Here is an 18,199-nt window from a genome sequence, read left to right as displayed (position 1 = left end):
ACAGGGAGACAGGGCGGACAGCTGATTGTCCTCGCAGTGGCAGACCACGTGTAACAACACCTACACAGGATCGGTACATCCGAACATTATACCTGCGGGACTGGTACAGAATGGCAACAACTGCCCGAGTTACACCAGGAACGCACAATCTCTCCATCAGTGCTCAGACTGTCCGCAATAGGCTGAGAGAGGCTGGACTGAGGGCTTGTAGGCCTGTTGTAAGGCAGGTCCTCACCAGACATCACCGGTAACAACGTCGCCTATGGGCACAAACTCACCGTCGCTGGACCAGACAGGACTGGCAAAAAGTGCTCTTCGCTGACGAGTCGCTGTTTTATCTCACCAGGGGTGATGGTCGGATTCGCGTTTATCGGCGAAGGAATGAGCGTTACTCTGAAGCCTGTACTCTGGAGCGGGATAGATTTGGAGGTGGAGGGTCTGTCTTGGTCTGGGGCAGTGGGTCACAGCATCATTGGACTGAGCATGTTGTCATTGCAGGCAATCTCAATGCTGTGCGTTACAGGGAAGACATCCTCCTCCCTCATGTGATACCCTTCCTACAGGCTCATCCTGACATGACACTCCAGCATGACAATGCCACCAGCCATACTGCTCGTTCTGTGTGTGATTTCCTGCAAGACAGGAATGTCAGTGTTCTGCCATGGCCAGCGAAGAGCCCGGATCTCAATCCCATTGAGCACGTCTGGGACCTGTTGGATCGGAGGGTGAGGGCTAGGCCCATTCCCCCCCAGAAATGTCCGGGAAGTTGCAGGTGCCTTGGTGGAAGAGTGCGGTAACATCTCACAGCAAGAACTGGCAAATCTGGTGCAGTCCATGAGGAGGAGATGCACTGCAGTACTTAATGCAGCTGGTGGCCACACCAGACTGTTACTTTTGATTTTGACCCCCCTTTGTTCAGGGACACATTATTCCATTTCTGTTAGTCAAATGTCTGTGGAACTTGTTCAGTTTCTTTCAGTTGTTGAATCTTGTTATGTTCATACAAACATTTACACATGTTAAGTTTGCTGAAAATAAACGCAGTTTCTTTTTTTGCTGACTTTATTAGTATAAAATAATATAACTTCCATTTTGTTTAAGCATGCAATATAGTTTAGTATTTTAATTATTTATTTTTTACAGTAATTTTTTCTCATCTTTATCAAGGGGATCAGTAACTTTTTTTATTGACTATAATAATACTTGTGGTGTGTTCAGTTAAATTAAACATTTGCTACGTTGCATGAGGGTTTGTACTGAGCGACACATTTTCCCAAAATATCTTCAACATTCTTGAACAGACTTGTCACGTTCCCCTGCTCAGACGTTGCATGCATCAGCCAATGGTTTTGTACCACGTCATCGACTGGCAGATTGCTATAACATGATGTGGACCACAGCATATGTTACATAAAATACCTATCCAGGCATTGCAAGATCTGGCGTGTGTCAGGAAAGCCTGGGCACAAGAGTGTGCCCTTTATGCTGTGTTTGTAAGTGGGAATTTACCACATCGACTTGAAACAATCCAGTTGAACAGCCAACTGGTAATTACTAGTGGGAAACTTGTCTATTGCTGCGTTCACGTGCTAGTAGGAACTTATTTCTAACAGCATGTCACCTGTGAAACTGCTTGGCATCCGACCGCTAGACGCTACAGAGGGTAGTGCGTAGGGCACATCCAGGAACTTCATACCAGGCGGTGTCAGAGGAAGGCCCTAAAAAGACTCCAGCTACCCAAGTCATAGACTGTTCTCTCTGCTACTGCACAGCAAGCKGTACCGATGCACCAAGTCTGGAACCAACAGGACCCTGAACAGCTTCTACCACAAAGCCATAACACTGCTAAATAGTTAGCTAAATAGTTAACCAATAGCTACCCGGACTATCTTAATTAAACCTTAATTAAACCTTTTTGCACTTTGATTCATCACATATGCTGTTGCTTACTCACTTTATCCCTACCTATATACAGCGCATTCGGAAAGTATTCACACCCCTTGACTTTTTCCACATTTTGTTACCTTACAGCCTTATTTTAAAATGGATTAAATTGTTTTTCTCCCCCTCATCAATCTCAAGTTAAATGCGATTAGTCACATGAGCCGAATACAACAGTGAAATGCTTACTTACAAGCCCCTAACCAACAATGCAGTTTAAAAAATACGAATAGGAATAAGAAATAAAAGSAACAAGTACTTAAAGAGCAGCAGTAAAATAACAATAGTGAGGCTATATACAGGGGGTATCGGTACAGAGACAATGTGCGGGGGCACCGATTAATATGCATCAAGGTAGAGTTATTAAAGTGACTATGCATAGATAATAACAGAGAGTAACAGTGGTGGAAAAAGAGGAGGGGGGCAAATGCAAATAGTCTGGTAGCTATTTGATTAGATGTTCAGGAGTCTTATGGCTTGGAGTAGAAGCTGTTTAGAAGCCTCTTGAACTTGAGGCCCTTGTACCGCTTGCCGTGCGGTAGCAGAGAGAACAGTCTATGACGAGGGTGGCTGGAGCCTTTGACAATTAATTAGGCTTTCCTCTGACACCGCCTGGTATAGAGGTCCTGGAAGGCAGGAAGCATGGCCCCAGTGAATGTACTAGGCGACGCTCAACCCTCTGTAGTGCCTTGCGGTTGAGGCCGAGCAGTTGCCATACCAGGCAGTGATGCACCAGTCAGGTGTCTCGATGTGTCCGCTGTAGAACCTTTTGAGGTATCTGAGGACCCATGCCAAATCTTTTTCGGTTTTCTTTGTGCCCTATTCACGACTGTCCTTGGTGTGCTTGGACCATGTTAGTTGTTGGAGATGTGGACACAAGAACTTGAAGCCTCAACCTCTCCCTACAGCCTATCAATGAGAATGGGGGCATGCTCGGTCCCCTCATTTTCCTGTAGTCCACAATCATCTCCTTTGTCTTGAATCACATTGAGGAGAGGTTTGTTGTCCCTGGCACCAACACGACCAGGTCTCTGACCTCCTCCCATAGGCTGTCTCGTCATTGTCGTGATCAAGCCTACCACTGTGGTGTCATCGGCAATCTTAATGATGGTGTTGGAGTCGTGCCTAGCCATGCAGCATGCAGAACAGGGAGTACAGGAGGGGACTGAGCAAGCACCCCTGAGGGCCCGCTTGTTGAGGATCAGCGTGTCGGATGTGTTGTTACCTACCCTTACCACCTGGGGCGGCCCCAGGAAGTCCAGGATACAGTTGCAGAGGGAGGTGTTTAGTCCAGGGACCTTAGCTTATTAATAAGCTTTGAGGGCACTATGGTGTTGAACGCTGAGCTGTAGTCAATAATAAGCATTCCACATAGTTGTTCCTTTGTCCAGGTGGGAAAGGGCAGTGTGGGGTGCAATAGAGATTGCATCACTCTGGATCTGTTAGGGGTATGCAAATTGAGTGGTCTAGGGTTTCTGGGATAATGGTGTTTGATGTGAGCCATGACAGCCTTTCAAAAGCCACTTCATGGCTTACAGAGTGAGTGTACGGTCAGTAGTCATTTAGGCAGGTTCCCTTAGTGTTCTTGGGCACAGGGTCTATGGTGGTCTGCTTAAAACATGTTGGTATTACAGACTTGGACAGGGAGAGGTTGAAAATGTCTGTGAAGTCACTTGCCAGCTGGTCAGCGCATGCTCGCAGTACACGTTCTGGTAATCCATCTGGCCCTGTGGCCTTGTGAATGTTGACCTGTTTAAAGGTCTTACTCACATCTGCTGCGGAGAGCGTGATCACACAGTCGTTCGGAACAGCTGGTGCTCTCTCATGCATGTTTCAGTGTTATTTGCCTTGAAGCAAGCATAGAAGTAGTTTAGCTTGTCTGGTAGGCTCGTGTCACTGGGCAACTCTCGGGTGTGCTTCCCTTTGTAGTCTGTAATGGTTTGCAAGCCCTRTCACATCCAATGTGCGTCAGAGCCGGTGTAGTACGATTCAATCTTAGTCCTGTATTGACACTTTGCCTGTTTGATGGTTCGTCGGAGGGCATAGCAGGATTACTTATAAGTTTCAGAGTAAGAGCCCCGCTCCTTGAAAGCGGCAGCTCTAGCCTTTAGCTCAGAGCGGATGTTACCTGTAATCCATGGCTTCTGGTTGGGGTATTTATGTATGTATGGTCACTGTGGGGACGACGTCATCGATGCACTTATTGATGAAGCCAATGACTGATGTGGTGTAGTCCTCAATGCCATCAGAAGAATCTCGGTACATATTCCAGTCTGTGCTAGCAAAACAGTCCTGTAGCTTAGCATCTGCTTCAKCTGACCACTTTTTTATTGACCGAGTAACTGGTGCTTCCTGCTTTAATGTTTGCTTGTAAGCAGGAATCAGGATAGAATTATGGTCATATTTGCCAATTGGAGGGCGAGGGAGAGCTTTGTACGTGTCTCTGTGTGTGGAGTAAAGGTGGTCTAGAGTTTTTTTYCCCCTCTGGTTGCACATTTAACATGCTGATAGAAATTTGGTAAAATGGATTTAAGTTTCCCTGCATTAAAGTCCCCGGCCACTAGGAGCGCCACCTCTGGATGAGCGTTTTCCTTTTTGCTTATGATGGAATACAACTCATTGAGTGCAGTCAGAGTGCCAGCATCAGTCTGTGGTGGTATGTATACAGCTATGAAAAATACAGATGAAAACTCTCTCGGTAGATAGTGTGGTCTACAGCTTATCATGAGATACTCTACCTCAGGCGAGCAAAACCTGGAGACTTCCTTAGATATCGTGCACAAGCTGTTGTTTACAAATATACATAATCCACTCCCCTCGTCTTACCAGATGCCGCTGTTCTATCCTGCCGATACAGCGTATAACCAGCCAGCTGTATGTTGATAATGTCGTCGTTCAGCTACGACTCCGTGAAGTATAAGAGTTTTTAATGTCCCGTTGTTAGTTTAATCTTCCTCTTAGGTCGTCGATTTTATTTTCCAATGATTGCATGTTAGCTAGTAGAATGGAAGGCAGTGGGCGTTTATTCAATCGCCTACAAATTTTCAGAAGACCGACCTCCGTACTCTTTTTCTCTGTCTTCTCTTCACGAAAATGACAGGGATTTATGCCTGTTCCCGGGAAAGCAGTATGTCCTTCACGTCGGGCTCTTTGTACTCGTTAAAGGAGAATAAAAAAGCTTCTGCCACTTTGTTATGAGTAATCGCTGTTCTGATGTCCAGAAGATATTTTTKGTCATAGAAGACGGTAGCAGCAACATTGTGTACAGAATAAGTTCAAAAATAAGTTCCAAACAACGCAAAAAAACGAACAAAAAAACACATTCGGTTAGGAAAAACGTCAGCCATCTTCTCTGGCGCCATGATACACACAATACCCCGAAAAGACAAAGCAAAAACAGGTTTAGACATTTTTGCAAATGTATAAAAATAAATAAAACTGAAATATCAAATTTACATAAGTATTCAGACCCTTAACTCAGCGTTTTGTTGAAGCAGCTTTGGCAGCGATTACAGCTTCGAGTCTTATTGGGAATGACRCTACAAGCTTGGCATACCTGTATTTGGGGAAATTCTCCCATTGTTCTCTGCAAATCCTCTCAAGCTCTGTCAGGTTGGATGGGCAGCGTCACTGCACAGCATTTTCAGGTCTCTCCAAATATGTTAGAGCTCTGGCTGGGCCACTCAAGGACATTCAGAGACTTGTCCCGAAGCCACTCCTGCGCTGTCTTGGCTGTGTGCTTAGGGTCGTTGTCCTGTTGTAAGGTGAACCTTCGCCTCCAGTCTGAGGTCCTGAGCGCTCTGGAGCAGGTTTTCATCAAAGGAYCTCTCTTTACTTTGYTCCGTTCATCTTTCCCTCGATCCTGACGAGTCTCCCAGTCCTTGCCGCTGAAAAACATCCCCACAGCATGATGCTACCACCACCATGCTTCACCGTAGGGATGGTGCCATGTTTCCTCCAGATGTGACGCTTGGCATTCAGGCCAAAGAGTTCAATCTTGGTTTCATCAGACCAGAGAATCTTGTTTCTCATGGTCTGCGAGTCCTTTAGGCACTTTTTGGCAAACTCCAAGCGAGCTGATGTTCTTTTACTGAGGAATGGCTTCCATCTGGCCACTCTACCATAAAGGCCTGATTGGTAGAGTTCTGCAGAGATGGTTGTCCTTCTGGAAGGTTCTCCCATCACCACAGAGGAACTCTAGAGCTCTGTCAGAGTGGCCATCGGGTTCTTGGTCACCTCCCTGACCAAAGCCCTTCTCCCCTGATAGTTCAGTTTGGCCGAGCAGCCAGCTCTAGGAAGTCTTGGTGGTTCCATACTTCTACCATTTAAGAATGATGGAAGCCACTGTGTTCTAGGGGACCTTCAATGCTGCAGAAATATTTTGGTACGCTTCCCCAGATCTGTGCCACGACACAATCCGGTCTCGGCGCTCTATGGACAATTCCTTCGACCTCATGGCTTGGTTTTTGCTCTGACATGCACTGTCAACTGTGGGATCGTATATAGACAGGAGTGTGCCTTTCCAAATCATGTCCAATCAACTGATTTTATTAAAATAAAGAGAGTCGCACACTCCATATATAAACTCCCAGTAATTTATTGGGTGTTTACCAACATTTGATGCCGAAACGTTGGTAAATACCCAATAAACGACTGGGAGTTTATATATATATGGAGTGTGCGACTCTCTTTATTTTGATAGTTTATTCGCCATTAGTCAGCACCTCCACACAAAATACTTTTTCTGGGTGTGCACCAGCCCATGTTTTTTATTCTACAATCAATTAAATTTACCACAGGTTGACTCCAATCAAGTTGTAGAAACATCTAAAGGATGATCAATGGAAACAGGATGCACCGGAGTTCAATTTCGAGTCTCATAGCAAAGGGTCTAAATACTTATGTAAATAAGGTATTTCTGTTTTGAATGTTTAATACATTTGCAACAATTTCTAAAAAACGGTTTTCACTTTGTCATTATGCGGTATTGTGTGTAGGTTGATGAGGAAAATATTTTATTTCATCCATTTTAGAATAAGGCTGTAACGTAACAAAATGTGGAAAAAGTCAAGGGGTCTGAATACTTTCCCGAATGAACTGTATACATATCTACCTCAATTACCTTGTAGTAGTACCCTGTGTATATAGCCAAGATATCGTTACTCATTGTGTATTTAATTCCTCGTGTTATAATTGTTCTATTAWTWTTWATTTTTTTGTATCTCTGCATTGTAAGTATTTGACTAGGAAAATCTGAAATTTCCGACTTGTTATATGGTTAAATGCGGCACGTGTATAACTAAAACCAGTTAGCAAGTCGGAAATTGTGGAGTTTCCTAGTTCCGACTAGCATATGAACACAGCATAATGGTGCGTTCAAGACAACTGGGAAATCTAAAAATTATCGAAGACAAATAATGACGTCAGTGATCTCCAGGTCGGAGCTCTAGAAAGAGGCCCAAGTTCCCGAGTTGGAATTCAGAGTTGGATGACCGTTCAAAGTTTTTTTCTGAGTTCCCAGTTGTCTTGAACTGGGCATAACATCCTGAGTTTACGCATACTGACCTCTGACATGACCTTCTAAGGAAATTATAACTGAATTGTTGGCAGTTAAATGCAACAACAATAATTATTTGTAAAATATTTTTTAACACAATAACAAAATATATGTATAACTAACGCTCATTGTTCAAGCTGTGCTATAACTACAGTATAATTACGTTTGCTCCAGTTTGGTGGTTGTGGCTTGAAGCAATCAGTGACGTTTTTAAAGGGAAGTGGCCATGCTGATAGCAAAGTTTCTCAAMCGGTCATTCTGTACGGTTTACGTTTAATTGAACATTCCAGAACGTAAAAAACGTACTGAACGCAGCTATTCCTGGTCGTTCAGAACAGCACCTTTTCCGTTTAATTGAACGTTGCACACCTTTTTTTTCGTACTGAACCGTTCATTAACACGCTCAGTGTACTAGTAATGAACCGTTTTTTGCCACAGTTTGGTGAAAGCGACCGAAGCCTTCAGAAAGCCTCGGTTTCCCAATCACTACTAACTAGGCTCTCTCGACCATCGATACTAGTGTGCTGCACATTCGAGATAGATTCCTCTACCGTGTGGCTCTACGCCCCGAACCATCTTTCCGCTTGTTGCTAAGGAGACATAACTTGGGGTGTGTTCGTAAATTCACTTTGGAGAGCTGAAGTGCGCTCGGGGCGTTCGTAAATTCGTATCGTTTCACTCTCGGAACGTACTGACCTCACAAAGGCAATCAAGCACCCAAGCTAACTGGCTAAAGTTGGCTAGCTACTTCCAGACATAAATGAGAGAACTCCTCACTCTGACCATTTTACTCGCCCTAGCAGTGCTGGTTAGGCTGTTTTCATGTTATCTAGATCGTTGGTGACTAACATGTCATACTTAACGGATGTTGCGCGTTCGTAAATTCATTATTCAGCGCTCTGGCACACAGACGTGCGGTCTGAAATCGTAGTCGATAGCAAGAGTGAATTTACGAACGCAACCGAAGTAGATTTCCAGAACGAATTTACGAACTCAACCCTAGATAAAAAATTTAAAAAATGAAGGTCGGTGGTCATACCCGCTTTCACTTGCTAGTTGAAACTCGGACATTTCCAAATTGCCGAATAATTGAACGCCGCACGTGTATAACGACAACCAGTTAGTAAGKAAGACATTTTCAAGTTTTCTAAATCTGACAAGAACATGAGCGCGGCATTATATGGTTGTGTCACGTCCGAAGCGTCATACGTCATCATCACCTGGTATTGTTACGTCAACACGTTGTGTCGAATCGAAGTGCTGYACCAGACAGTGAATATTAATTTCAGGGTTAGCCAACACACCATTTTGAATCTGTGCTCAGAAGCTAGCTAGCTAGCTTATCGTAGCATTTCCAGTGTGCTAGTAGTGCTGCTAGAGAGAAGAAATCAAGCTCCAGCAATGTCAATGTGGACGGGACTGCACATGACAGCGCGTGCCGCTCATGGAATTCATGTTTCCTCGCGATTTATCCATAAACACACGCGACTCTGCACCCGTTGGTCCCGAAACATCAGCACTGGTAGACCCGTGCAAAATGATTTCTTCAAAGGTGAGATAATCAACTTTTCTTCACTGTTGCTTTTGTGTCCTACCCAGTGGCGATTGTTTGGCATTGTTGGTGGGGCTACAAAAAAATGGTTGGATGCATGCCAGAAAAGCCACAACACAACATTAAACAATACATTAATTGCACTATAACGGTGACAGACGGTGCCCACAAACTGTTGGGGCTATATAAAGCTGTCCCAACAGCAGTTCCAACATCTTACCACTACTACACCTGGCTTTCAGCGAAATAGTTCATTCAGACTCATTTACWGCCTTTAAAAAAATCATAGCTGACTTGCTTAAACAAATGTGGTTTCTACTGACAATCGAGATGTACAAACGATGGCGTAAGGGGACGATAAGAGGCCACCCGTAATTTCGATTAAGACATTAATGAGCGAGCGACTACAGACGTAGTCAATATAACTTTGTACAGCGATAGAATTCAGAACATGGGCCGTTTTCAGTGTACTCACTGTACAACAAGTAAGAACCCCAGGATAAATAAAGGGGCATATAAACAGACAATGAAAGTTATTATAATATTCAATGATTACATTTCTCTAAAACAGGTTATAGGCTACATGTGCACCACCAAGTTAGAATACCTGCATTGTTTGCTGTTTGGGGTTTTAGGCTGGGTTTCTGTACTGCATTTTGTGACATCAGCTGATGTAAGAAGGGCTTTATAAATACATTTGATTGAACAGTAGGTGAAAATAGACCCAAATGCACATTGAACGCAGATTGGGTCTTTGTGTGTCAAAAAATATATTTTATGTAACACTTTGATGCATTAAATAAACTTTTAATTTGACACATCAAATAACACTATTCCATTATAGAATGTTGTGTATGATGAATTTGCATGTGCCAGCACTACTATCAGTAGCACTGTCAAAGCTGTACAAAAAAAGTTGGCAAACAAGCACACACCTGCCACAAAAGATGTTTACAATATTGCGTTGGTGAAAATAGACTAAATGTATTAGTGAGGCACATGGGCTACTAACAGCTTACTACACAACATACACTTTATTACTTTCTTAGCTACAGTATACATATCTCCCTTGCATAGACATTTTTGGACTCACCTTGTGAAGGTGGCGTGGCGGTCCATTGTGGGCAAATTTTGTCATCAGTCTGGCATTCTCTGGATTTATGGTGGRAACTCGGAGGGGGAAAAAAGCCACTCCATTGAATAGCAGGCTAACRTTGTTGAATTTGCGATTTMCAACTTGTTGTGTAATCTTTATGTCCAATGGCCGATGAGCACCGATACATTTTATCTATAATTTCTCTTCATATGACAATGATTAAAAAGGATTTGCCAGTAGATTGTTGACTTGATTCATGATGATGACTGCTAGCTAAGACTTTGAAAGTAAGTTGTTGACATCAGTCCAATCAAAGCTACTGTACATATAATGTGATTTGGTGTCATTTTATCTGTGGCCAATGACCTTGAGCCTTCTTGGAAGGGCACTTGTAATATAACTCTGGACCCAAAGGGCTGACATTTTGGATGTCTACCCTTACTAAGGACTTAAACTTGGCAATGACATACAGATCCCATGAGTGACAGAACAGTGAGCCAATCACGGCGCAATGCTCCTATTTTCTGCTGGCTTGCCCCACCACCACAGAAAGCACTGAGCTAGGCTGAAACACCTGCATTTTGAAGCTGCTTTACTCAAGAAAACAAAAAAAGAGACCATGTGTGTATGCAGCTTTATTAACTGAATGATATATATTTTTGTACATTGTTTGCAAACTGATATGTGACACATATTAATGCAAAACAGGCAACCCCCCAAAAAATTATAAAATATATATGGGGCTCAAAACAGGAGGGACTCAATGACGGGTTGCCACGGGTCCTACCTAGTTAGCTAACTTACCAAAGTAGTTTATGACATTTCATATTCCTCTATAGAAATTGATGATAAGCTACTACATGCATTTTGATTGTTGAAGTTTTGTGCCGTTTGCTATAATATACTTTTTGTTGACATTGTGTTGAAGTAACTCCCTTACATCATTTTTGTATGGTAAAYCCTGTATTTGAAATTATATCTGAAAGGTAAAAATAACGGTCTGTAACATGTTGAAATTCTTCTTGTAGTTGGTGTGAATGTCATGTATTATCATAAAGTACCGCTGTGGCCAGATATGAGAATTAAGTGACTTTCGTAGTTACAACCAGATAACTAGAATGACAAATTTAGAGTGCCTTACGTCCTAATAGAAATAACAATATATTTCTCAACACAGATCTCGAGAACCAGTTCAAAGCGTTCAGGGAGAAAGCGGTAGACGCCATGCCTGGCAGTGACTGGACTCCGTTTGAGAAGAACCRCTCACTCCCCCCTGAGAGGGCGGACATCGTGATCGTAGGAGGTGGCGTGGTGGGCTGGTCCATCGCCTATTGGCTGAAGCAGAAAGAGATGATTCGRGACGGGGTGCGGGTGCTGGTGGTTGAGAGGGACCCCACTGTGAGTGGCCTRGGCTGTGTCACGTGACCTCACTCRCGTCCACTGAATACATTTGAAGCTCAAGCAATGTTCCATTAATCTCTCCTGTCTCTGTGTGCACTTGTTCACTTCCCTTCACTGGATTTAAAGGAAATTACTGGTATAAGAATATGGTGGAAACTCCCTGTATCCATGCCTCTATCAATCCAATGCTTTTAGATTTGTGGGARGTAGTAAACAAGTGCACATTTCAGTAGAAAATGACATTATTGAGATGCACCCTCAGGCTTGGGGCTGTCCTAATGGAAAAGAAAGTTTCAGAGACCATATCACCTTTCCTTGATGACCAAGTATAAACGAAGAGACTGGAATCTTAAGTCATCTTAGATCAGATGCTAGTCAAATCATTAAAGGACTGCTACACTAACACAGTAGTGCACGGACTGAATCTAGGTGTTAATCTGTATCTTCTATCTCCCTGTCTCCAGTACTCCCAGGCCTCCACGGTGCTGTCTGCTGGGGGGATTCGACAGCAGTTCTCCTTGCCAGAGAACATCCACCTGTCCATGGCCTCGGCTGACTTCATGAGGAACATCAATGTAGGCATTCCTGACACTGACCACCAGCTGTATCAGCCATTAGGTCACTGTGACCACCATCTAGTATCAGCCATTAGGTCACTGTGACCACCAGCTAGTGTCAGCCATTAGGTCACTGTGACCACCAGCTAGTATCAGCCATTAGGTCACTGTGACCACCAGCTAGTGTCAGCCATTAGGTCACTGTGACACCAGCTAGTATAGCCATTAGGTCACTGTGACCACCAGCTAGTGTCAGCCATTGGTCACTGTGACCACCAGCTAGTATCAGCCATTAGGTCACTGTGACCACCAGCTAGTGTCAGCCATTAGGTCACTGTGACCACCAGCTAGTATCACCATTAGGTCACTGTGACCCCCAGCTAGTGTCAGCCATTAGGTCACTGTGACACCAGCTAGTGTCAGCCATTAGGTCACTGTGACCACCAGCTAGTGTCAGCCATTAGGTCACTGTGACCACCAGCTAGTATCAGCCATTAGGTCACTGTGACCACCAGCTAGTGTCAGCCATTAGGTCACTGTGACCACCAGCTAGTATCAGCCATTAGGTCACTGTGACCACCAGCTAGTGTCAGCCATTAGGCTCCTGTGACCACCAGCTAGTATCAGCCATTAGGTCACTGTGACCACCAGCTAGTATCAGCCATTAGGTCACTGTGACCACAGCTAGTGTCAGCCATTAGGTCACTGTGACTACCAGCTAGTGTCAGCATTAGGTCTAGTGACTAACCAGCGTAGTGTGAGGTTATTTACTCATAATACAGTTGACTATTTCCCTGTCAATATATGGCCAAGCTGCAGTCAACATGTACTATTTGTATCTATTATTGGATCCCCATTAGCTGCTTCCTGAATACACAGACATTTGTTTTTGTTCTTAATTTAAGGTTTGTGTTTTTAAGCATAAGGTTAGGGATAGTTAAACATTTTTTTAGGGCGATATTGTGGTACTTCTGTCTTTGCAGCTTGGCATGATAGTGACAACTAATACATTTGTTTATGGCATTCCATAGACCTGTTGAAGTGTTTAAAAAAAAAAAAAAAAATGTTTGTGTAAAGTGATTGACAGTTTGTCGTGCCTTCTCAGGAACACTTGAGTGTGCTGAATGACGACCCCGTGGACCTGCAGTTTAACCACTCCGGATATCTCTTTCTGGCCAGTGAAAAAGTGGCTCATATCATGGAAGAAAACTACAACACCCAAAGGTAAACACTTGTACCCTACACTTATGCACCATACACACAAATATCCCATCATGCAAATATTTAAATGGACCCTGATGCTGTTTTTTGACAAATGCTATTCATTTTAATTCCAAATCAGATATGCTGGAGCAAAGGTCGCTCTTCTTTCACCCACACAACTAAAGGAGAAATGTCCATGGATCAACACTGATGGAGTAGTGCTGGCTTCATATGGTGAGTACAGCTCTTCGTTATTATGAGTGACAGACGAGATAGTATTACCTGAAATGATTAAGGTGGCATAATCTGGGTCCATGCAACAATAAGACAATGAACATTGTCTTCTTTAAAGCAAATGGAGCATATGCAGTCTTGGTACAATGACTGAGATCCAATAAGCAATATATTCAACATTTCTGAACAGTTGTAATATACACGCAGTGGCCAGCTTAATAGGTACACCCAACTAGTACTAGGTCGGATCCMCCTTTGCCTCCAGAACAGCTGTAATTCTTCGGGGCGTGGATTCTAGGAGGTGTCGGAAACGTTCAAACTTTGCTCAGTTRTTATCAAGTGACCTAACGTGTGCCAGGAAAACATTCCCCACACCATTATACCACCTCCACCAGCCTGTACMKTTGACAGCAGACAGGTAGGGACTCTGCCATCAGCATGACGCAACAGGAACCGGGATTCGTCAGACCAGGCAATATTTTTCCACTCCTCAATTGTCCATTGTTGGTGGAGCCGCTTCTTCTTGTTTTTAGCTGATAGGAGTTTATCCCGGGTGTTGGTTGTCTGCTGCTGTGGCCCATCTGTGACAAGGACCGACAAGTTGTGCGTTCCCGAGATGCCGTTCTGCACACCACTGTTGTACTTMGCTGTTATTTCCCTGTTAGCTTGCACGATTCTTGCCATTCTCCTTCGACCTCTCATCAACAAGCTGTTTTCGCCCCCACAGGACTGCCGCTGACTGGATGTCAMTTGTTTGTCGCGCCATTCTTGGTAAACCCTGGACACTGTCGTGCATGAGAAGCCCAGGAGGCCCGGCTGTTTGAGATACTGGAACCGGTGCGCATGTCACGACGATCACGCCATGCTCAAAGTTGCTTAGGTCACTCGTGTTGCCCATTCTAACGTTCAATCAAACAGTAACTGAATGCCTCTATCTGCTTTATTTAGCAAACCACGGCCATGTGACTCAGTCTGTAGGAGCGAACCATTTGTGAACGGGGTGGTGTACCTAATAAACTGGCCMCTGAGTGTATAGCCAGTGTGTTGTATGCCCTGTCTTCGTCAATGTATCTCTAAATTCAGTACTGTTACCCAGTTAAGCATGCTTTCAGTGCAGCAGTCCAGACACATGTCTGTCAAATAATTCACTGATTAACCTTTTACACTCATACCTGTATACTTGTTGAAAATGTCMGATTTGGACACTGATAAGTGCCTAAATTGTAACGCAGAGCTCAGGGTCTCTGCTTCACAGCTCTGTATGGGTTTTGACTGACAGTCATTCTGAACTTGAGCACTGCCAGCAACAAGAAGTTGCYCCCATGCAAATGTTTTGTCTGAGTGAGGAAATGCTGTAAATTACGAGGACTCTATGTATTTTGAAAGATGAGACGTTGAGGATTATGAAATACCGCTTTGATGTCATACAAGCAAGACAAACACCCGAGTCCAAATGAAACATTTCCATATCATAAAACTCATGTAATATAGTGTCAACGTTTATGATCACTATGTTTGATGTTCAGTTACAAGATGACATGGCTTTATACCCTGGGTTGTCCTGAACATAATRAGCCTGTTGTATTGTGAAGGAAATTTGCTGCTGACCACGTATTGGAATACACTCATGACTCATTTCTATGCGCACCAAAATGATCTGAATTGCCTTGTGAAAGCCTAACGCTATGATTGTATTTTATAATTTAGCTAGTCATGTTGACAATAGAAAAAGCTTTCAAATGATGCCCACCTGACTCAGATTGGGATTTATAATGGCTGTTTTTGGACTGCGTAAAAAAAATATAAAAAAATCCAACCGTAATTGTGTAAAGGCAAACAAAACAACCACAATGGCACAGCTAGGAGAACAACAAAAAGCCCCTTATAGTTTGCTGCGAGAAGTACAGTAAATGTAAAATGCACATCAAATCAAGTGTAATGTTTGGATTCAGTCTTGTCAACTGTTTTCACTTTTAGTCTAACTGTTCCCTTTAAATTGCTAATATGGTTATGCATATGCTTTCCATATTTCTAATGCAAGAAACATTTCAATTTATCCCTATCCATATAGGCCAATTCCCACGAGTGTAAGGGGGTAAGCTACTGGAACACTAGGGAGTATGTATTGCATAACTTTTCCAGTAATGTTGATCTTATCAGTGGAACAATATAATAAAATAAAATMAATATTTAACCAGGTAGGCMAGTTGAAAACAGGTTCTCATTTACAACTGCGACCTGGCCAAGATAAAGCAAAGCAGTGCGACAAAAACAACAACACAGTTACACAAACGTTCAGTCAATAACACAATAGAAAAATCTGTATACAGTGTGTGCAAATGAAGTAAGGAGGTAAGGCAATAAATAGGCCATAGTGGCGAAGTAATTACAATTTAGCAATTAACACTGGAGTGATAGATGAGGATGTGCAAGTAGAAATACTGGGGTGCAAAAGAGCAGGAAAAACAAATATGGGATGAGGTAGGTGGTTGGATGGGCTATTTACAGATGGGCTGTGTACAGCTGCAGCGATCAGTAAGCTGTTCTGACAGCTGATGCTTATAGTTAGTGAGGAAGATACAGTGGGGCAAAAAAGTATTTAGTCAGCCACTAATTGTGCAAGTTCTCCCACTTAAAAAGATGAGAGAGGCCTGTCATTTTCATCATAGGTACACTTCAACTATGACAGACAAAATGAGGAAAGAAAATCTGGGAAATCACATTGTAGGATTTTTAATGAATTTATTTGCAAATTATGGTGGAAAATAAGTATTTGGTCACCCGACCTGCCTGCCCTGATAACAGCACCCTCTAGATGGCGTACTGCCTAGCACATGCTGTTGTGAGTCAGGTTGAGCGCTCTTAGCCCATTTATGGGATCGGCGAAATCGTCGTTCTTTTATAAAAGAATCCGAATTCGGGTGCGACCATCGAGACTCGATTTTCACCACGCACTATGTTTGTGCATAACCCGCTGCTCATTTCAGACCCAGTCTCTGGGCCACTGAGTACCGTCACTGGTCAGCGCCTCCTTCTCGACCGCATTTCCCTGCACTGAAGTGCCTGGTCCGTATCCGTATACTCGCGCACCTTAACTGTTCAACCACTAACTGTCCAACTTATGTGTTTACTTTCTCAGGCTGGCCCTGCTTTCCCCCACTTGACTCCCAATGATCCCACCAGCGTCTGCACGGGCACCCGGAGCCTTTCCTCCTCACCTCACACCCTACTCCTCCGGATGCGGTCTACATTTGAATTGGGCGTCCAGGCTGACTATTTTCCTGATAGTGTAGCACAATACATTGGATCCTTTGGCTACCACCACTCAGTGGGTCTAAGACTCTTGCTCTCTTACCACTTTGCGCTTGTTGCCATATAGCCTCTTCCCTGTTCCTTCCTCGTCACTTTCGTCTCGTATGGAGCTTTCTACGTTGGACGACGCCTCTTTCCGGGGAGCACTCTAGAGCTACGTTCACGAGACTATATACCTGGGCCCTGGGGCTTTCTCACCAGTCTTTACGAAAGCCAGGTGACACAAGATCACCGCACGACATTGGTGTCGAATCACCCAAACCACGTGACCATACTCCGCTTATACTAAAATTGAGAAACAATCCAGTTTATTCCGAGCTGGTCACAGGTAACTCAGGCACGCTCGAAGGTCCTAGAACGATATTATAGACCGCCTCGTAAGTGGACTAGGACCCAATCCAGGACCTATGAATGCTTTCTTACGAAGCCACTCCTTCTTGCACGGCGAAGTGTGTTTGGGATCATTGTCATAGCTGAAGACCGCCACAAGTATTCATCTTCAAGTGTCACCTTGAATAGAATGGAAGGAGGTTTTCACTCAAAAATCTCACGATACATGGCCCCATTCATTCTTTCTTTACAACGGATTCAGTGTCGTCCTTGGTCCCTTTGCGAAAAACAGCCCACATGGATGTTTCCACCCACATGCTTCACAGTAGGATATGGTGTTCTTTGGATGCAACTCAGCTCTTAGATCCTCCAACAAGTTGAGTTTTTACCAAAAAGTTATATTTTGTTTCATCTGACATATGAAATTCTCCCAATCTTCTTCTGGATCATCCATCCTCTAGATTCAGGACTGTGATACGTAGAGGGACCACGTTCTTGGTGCAGGATTCGTGGTCCCTGGCACTGTAGTGTGTTTACTGAGGTAGGATTACTTTACTGTATTTGGTCCAGCTCTCTCAGGTCATTCTAGTCCCCCCTGTGTGGTTTGGGAATTTTTGCTCAGTCTTGTGATCATACTTTAGAATACCCACGGAAGTGAGATACTTGCGTGAGCCCAGATCGAGAGGGAGAATTATCAGTTGTCTTTAGTAGTCTGTCCATTTCCTAAGCATTGCTCCCACAGTTGATTTCTTTCAACCAGTGTTACCTATCAGATTCGTCTTCCCAGCTGGTGCGAGGTCTACAATTTGTTTCTGGTCGTGTTTTGACAGCTCTTTGGTCTTGGCATAGTGGAGTTGGAGTGTGACTGTTGAGGTTGTGGACGTGTCTTTTATACTTGATACATTCAAACAGGTGGCCAGATTAATAAATCAGGTACGAGTGGAGGACAGAGGAGCTCTTGAGAAGTTACAGTGGTCTGTGAAACAGAAATCTTGCTTTGTTTGTCGGATGACAAC

The 18,199-nt window shown here is 43.7% G+C and overlaps 1 protein-coding gene across 1 annotated transcript in view; it reads left to right on the top strand.

Annotated features, from left to right (window-relative positions):
- Positions 1-7,988: 7,988 nt before the first annotated feature.
- Positions 7,989-18,199, top strand: part of foxred1 (FAD-dependent oxidoreductase domain containing 1) — a 20,127-nt gene continuing 9,916 nt past the window's right edge. Inside the window, exons 1-5 of the mRNA XM_024012062.2 lie at positions 7,989-9,050; positions 11,324-11,544; positions 12,012-12,122; positions 13,210-13,328; positions 13,447-13,541. Of these exons, the coding sequence (XP_023867830.1) occupies positions 8,900-9,050; positions 11,324-11,544; positions 12,012-12,122; positions 13,210-13,328; positions 13,447-13,541 (697 nt within the window). The 5' untranslated portion in view covers positions 7,989-8,899. The remainder of the gene's footprint in view (positions 9,051-11,323; positions 11,545-12,011; positions 12,123-13,209; positions 13,329-13,446; positions 13,542-18,199) is intronic.

This window comes from Salvelinus sp. IW2-2015, linkage group LG20 (assembly GCF_002910315.2).
Source record: "Salvelinus sp. IW2-2015 linkage group LG20, ASM291031v2, whole genome shotgun sequence".
Classification (NCBI taxonomy): Eukaryota; Metazoa; Chordata; class Actinopteri; order Salmoniformes; family Salmonidae; genus Salvelinus; species Salvelinus sp. IW2-2015.
This window is presented reverse-complemented; position numbering and strand designations above follow the sequence as displayed.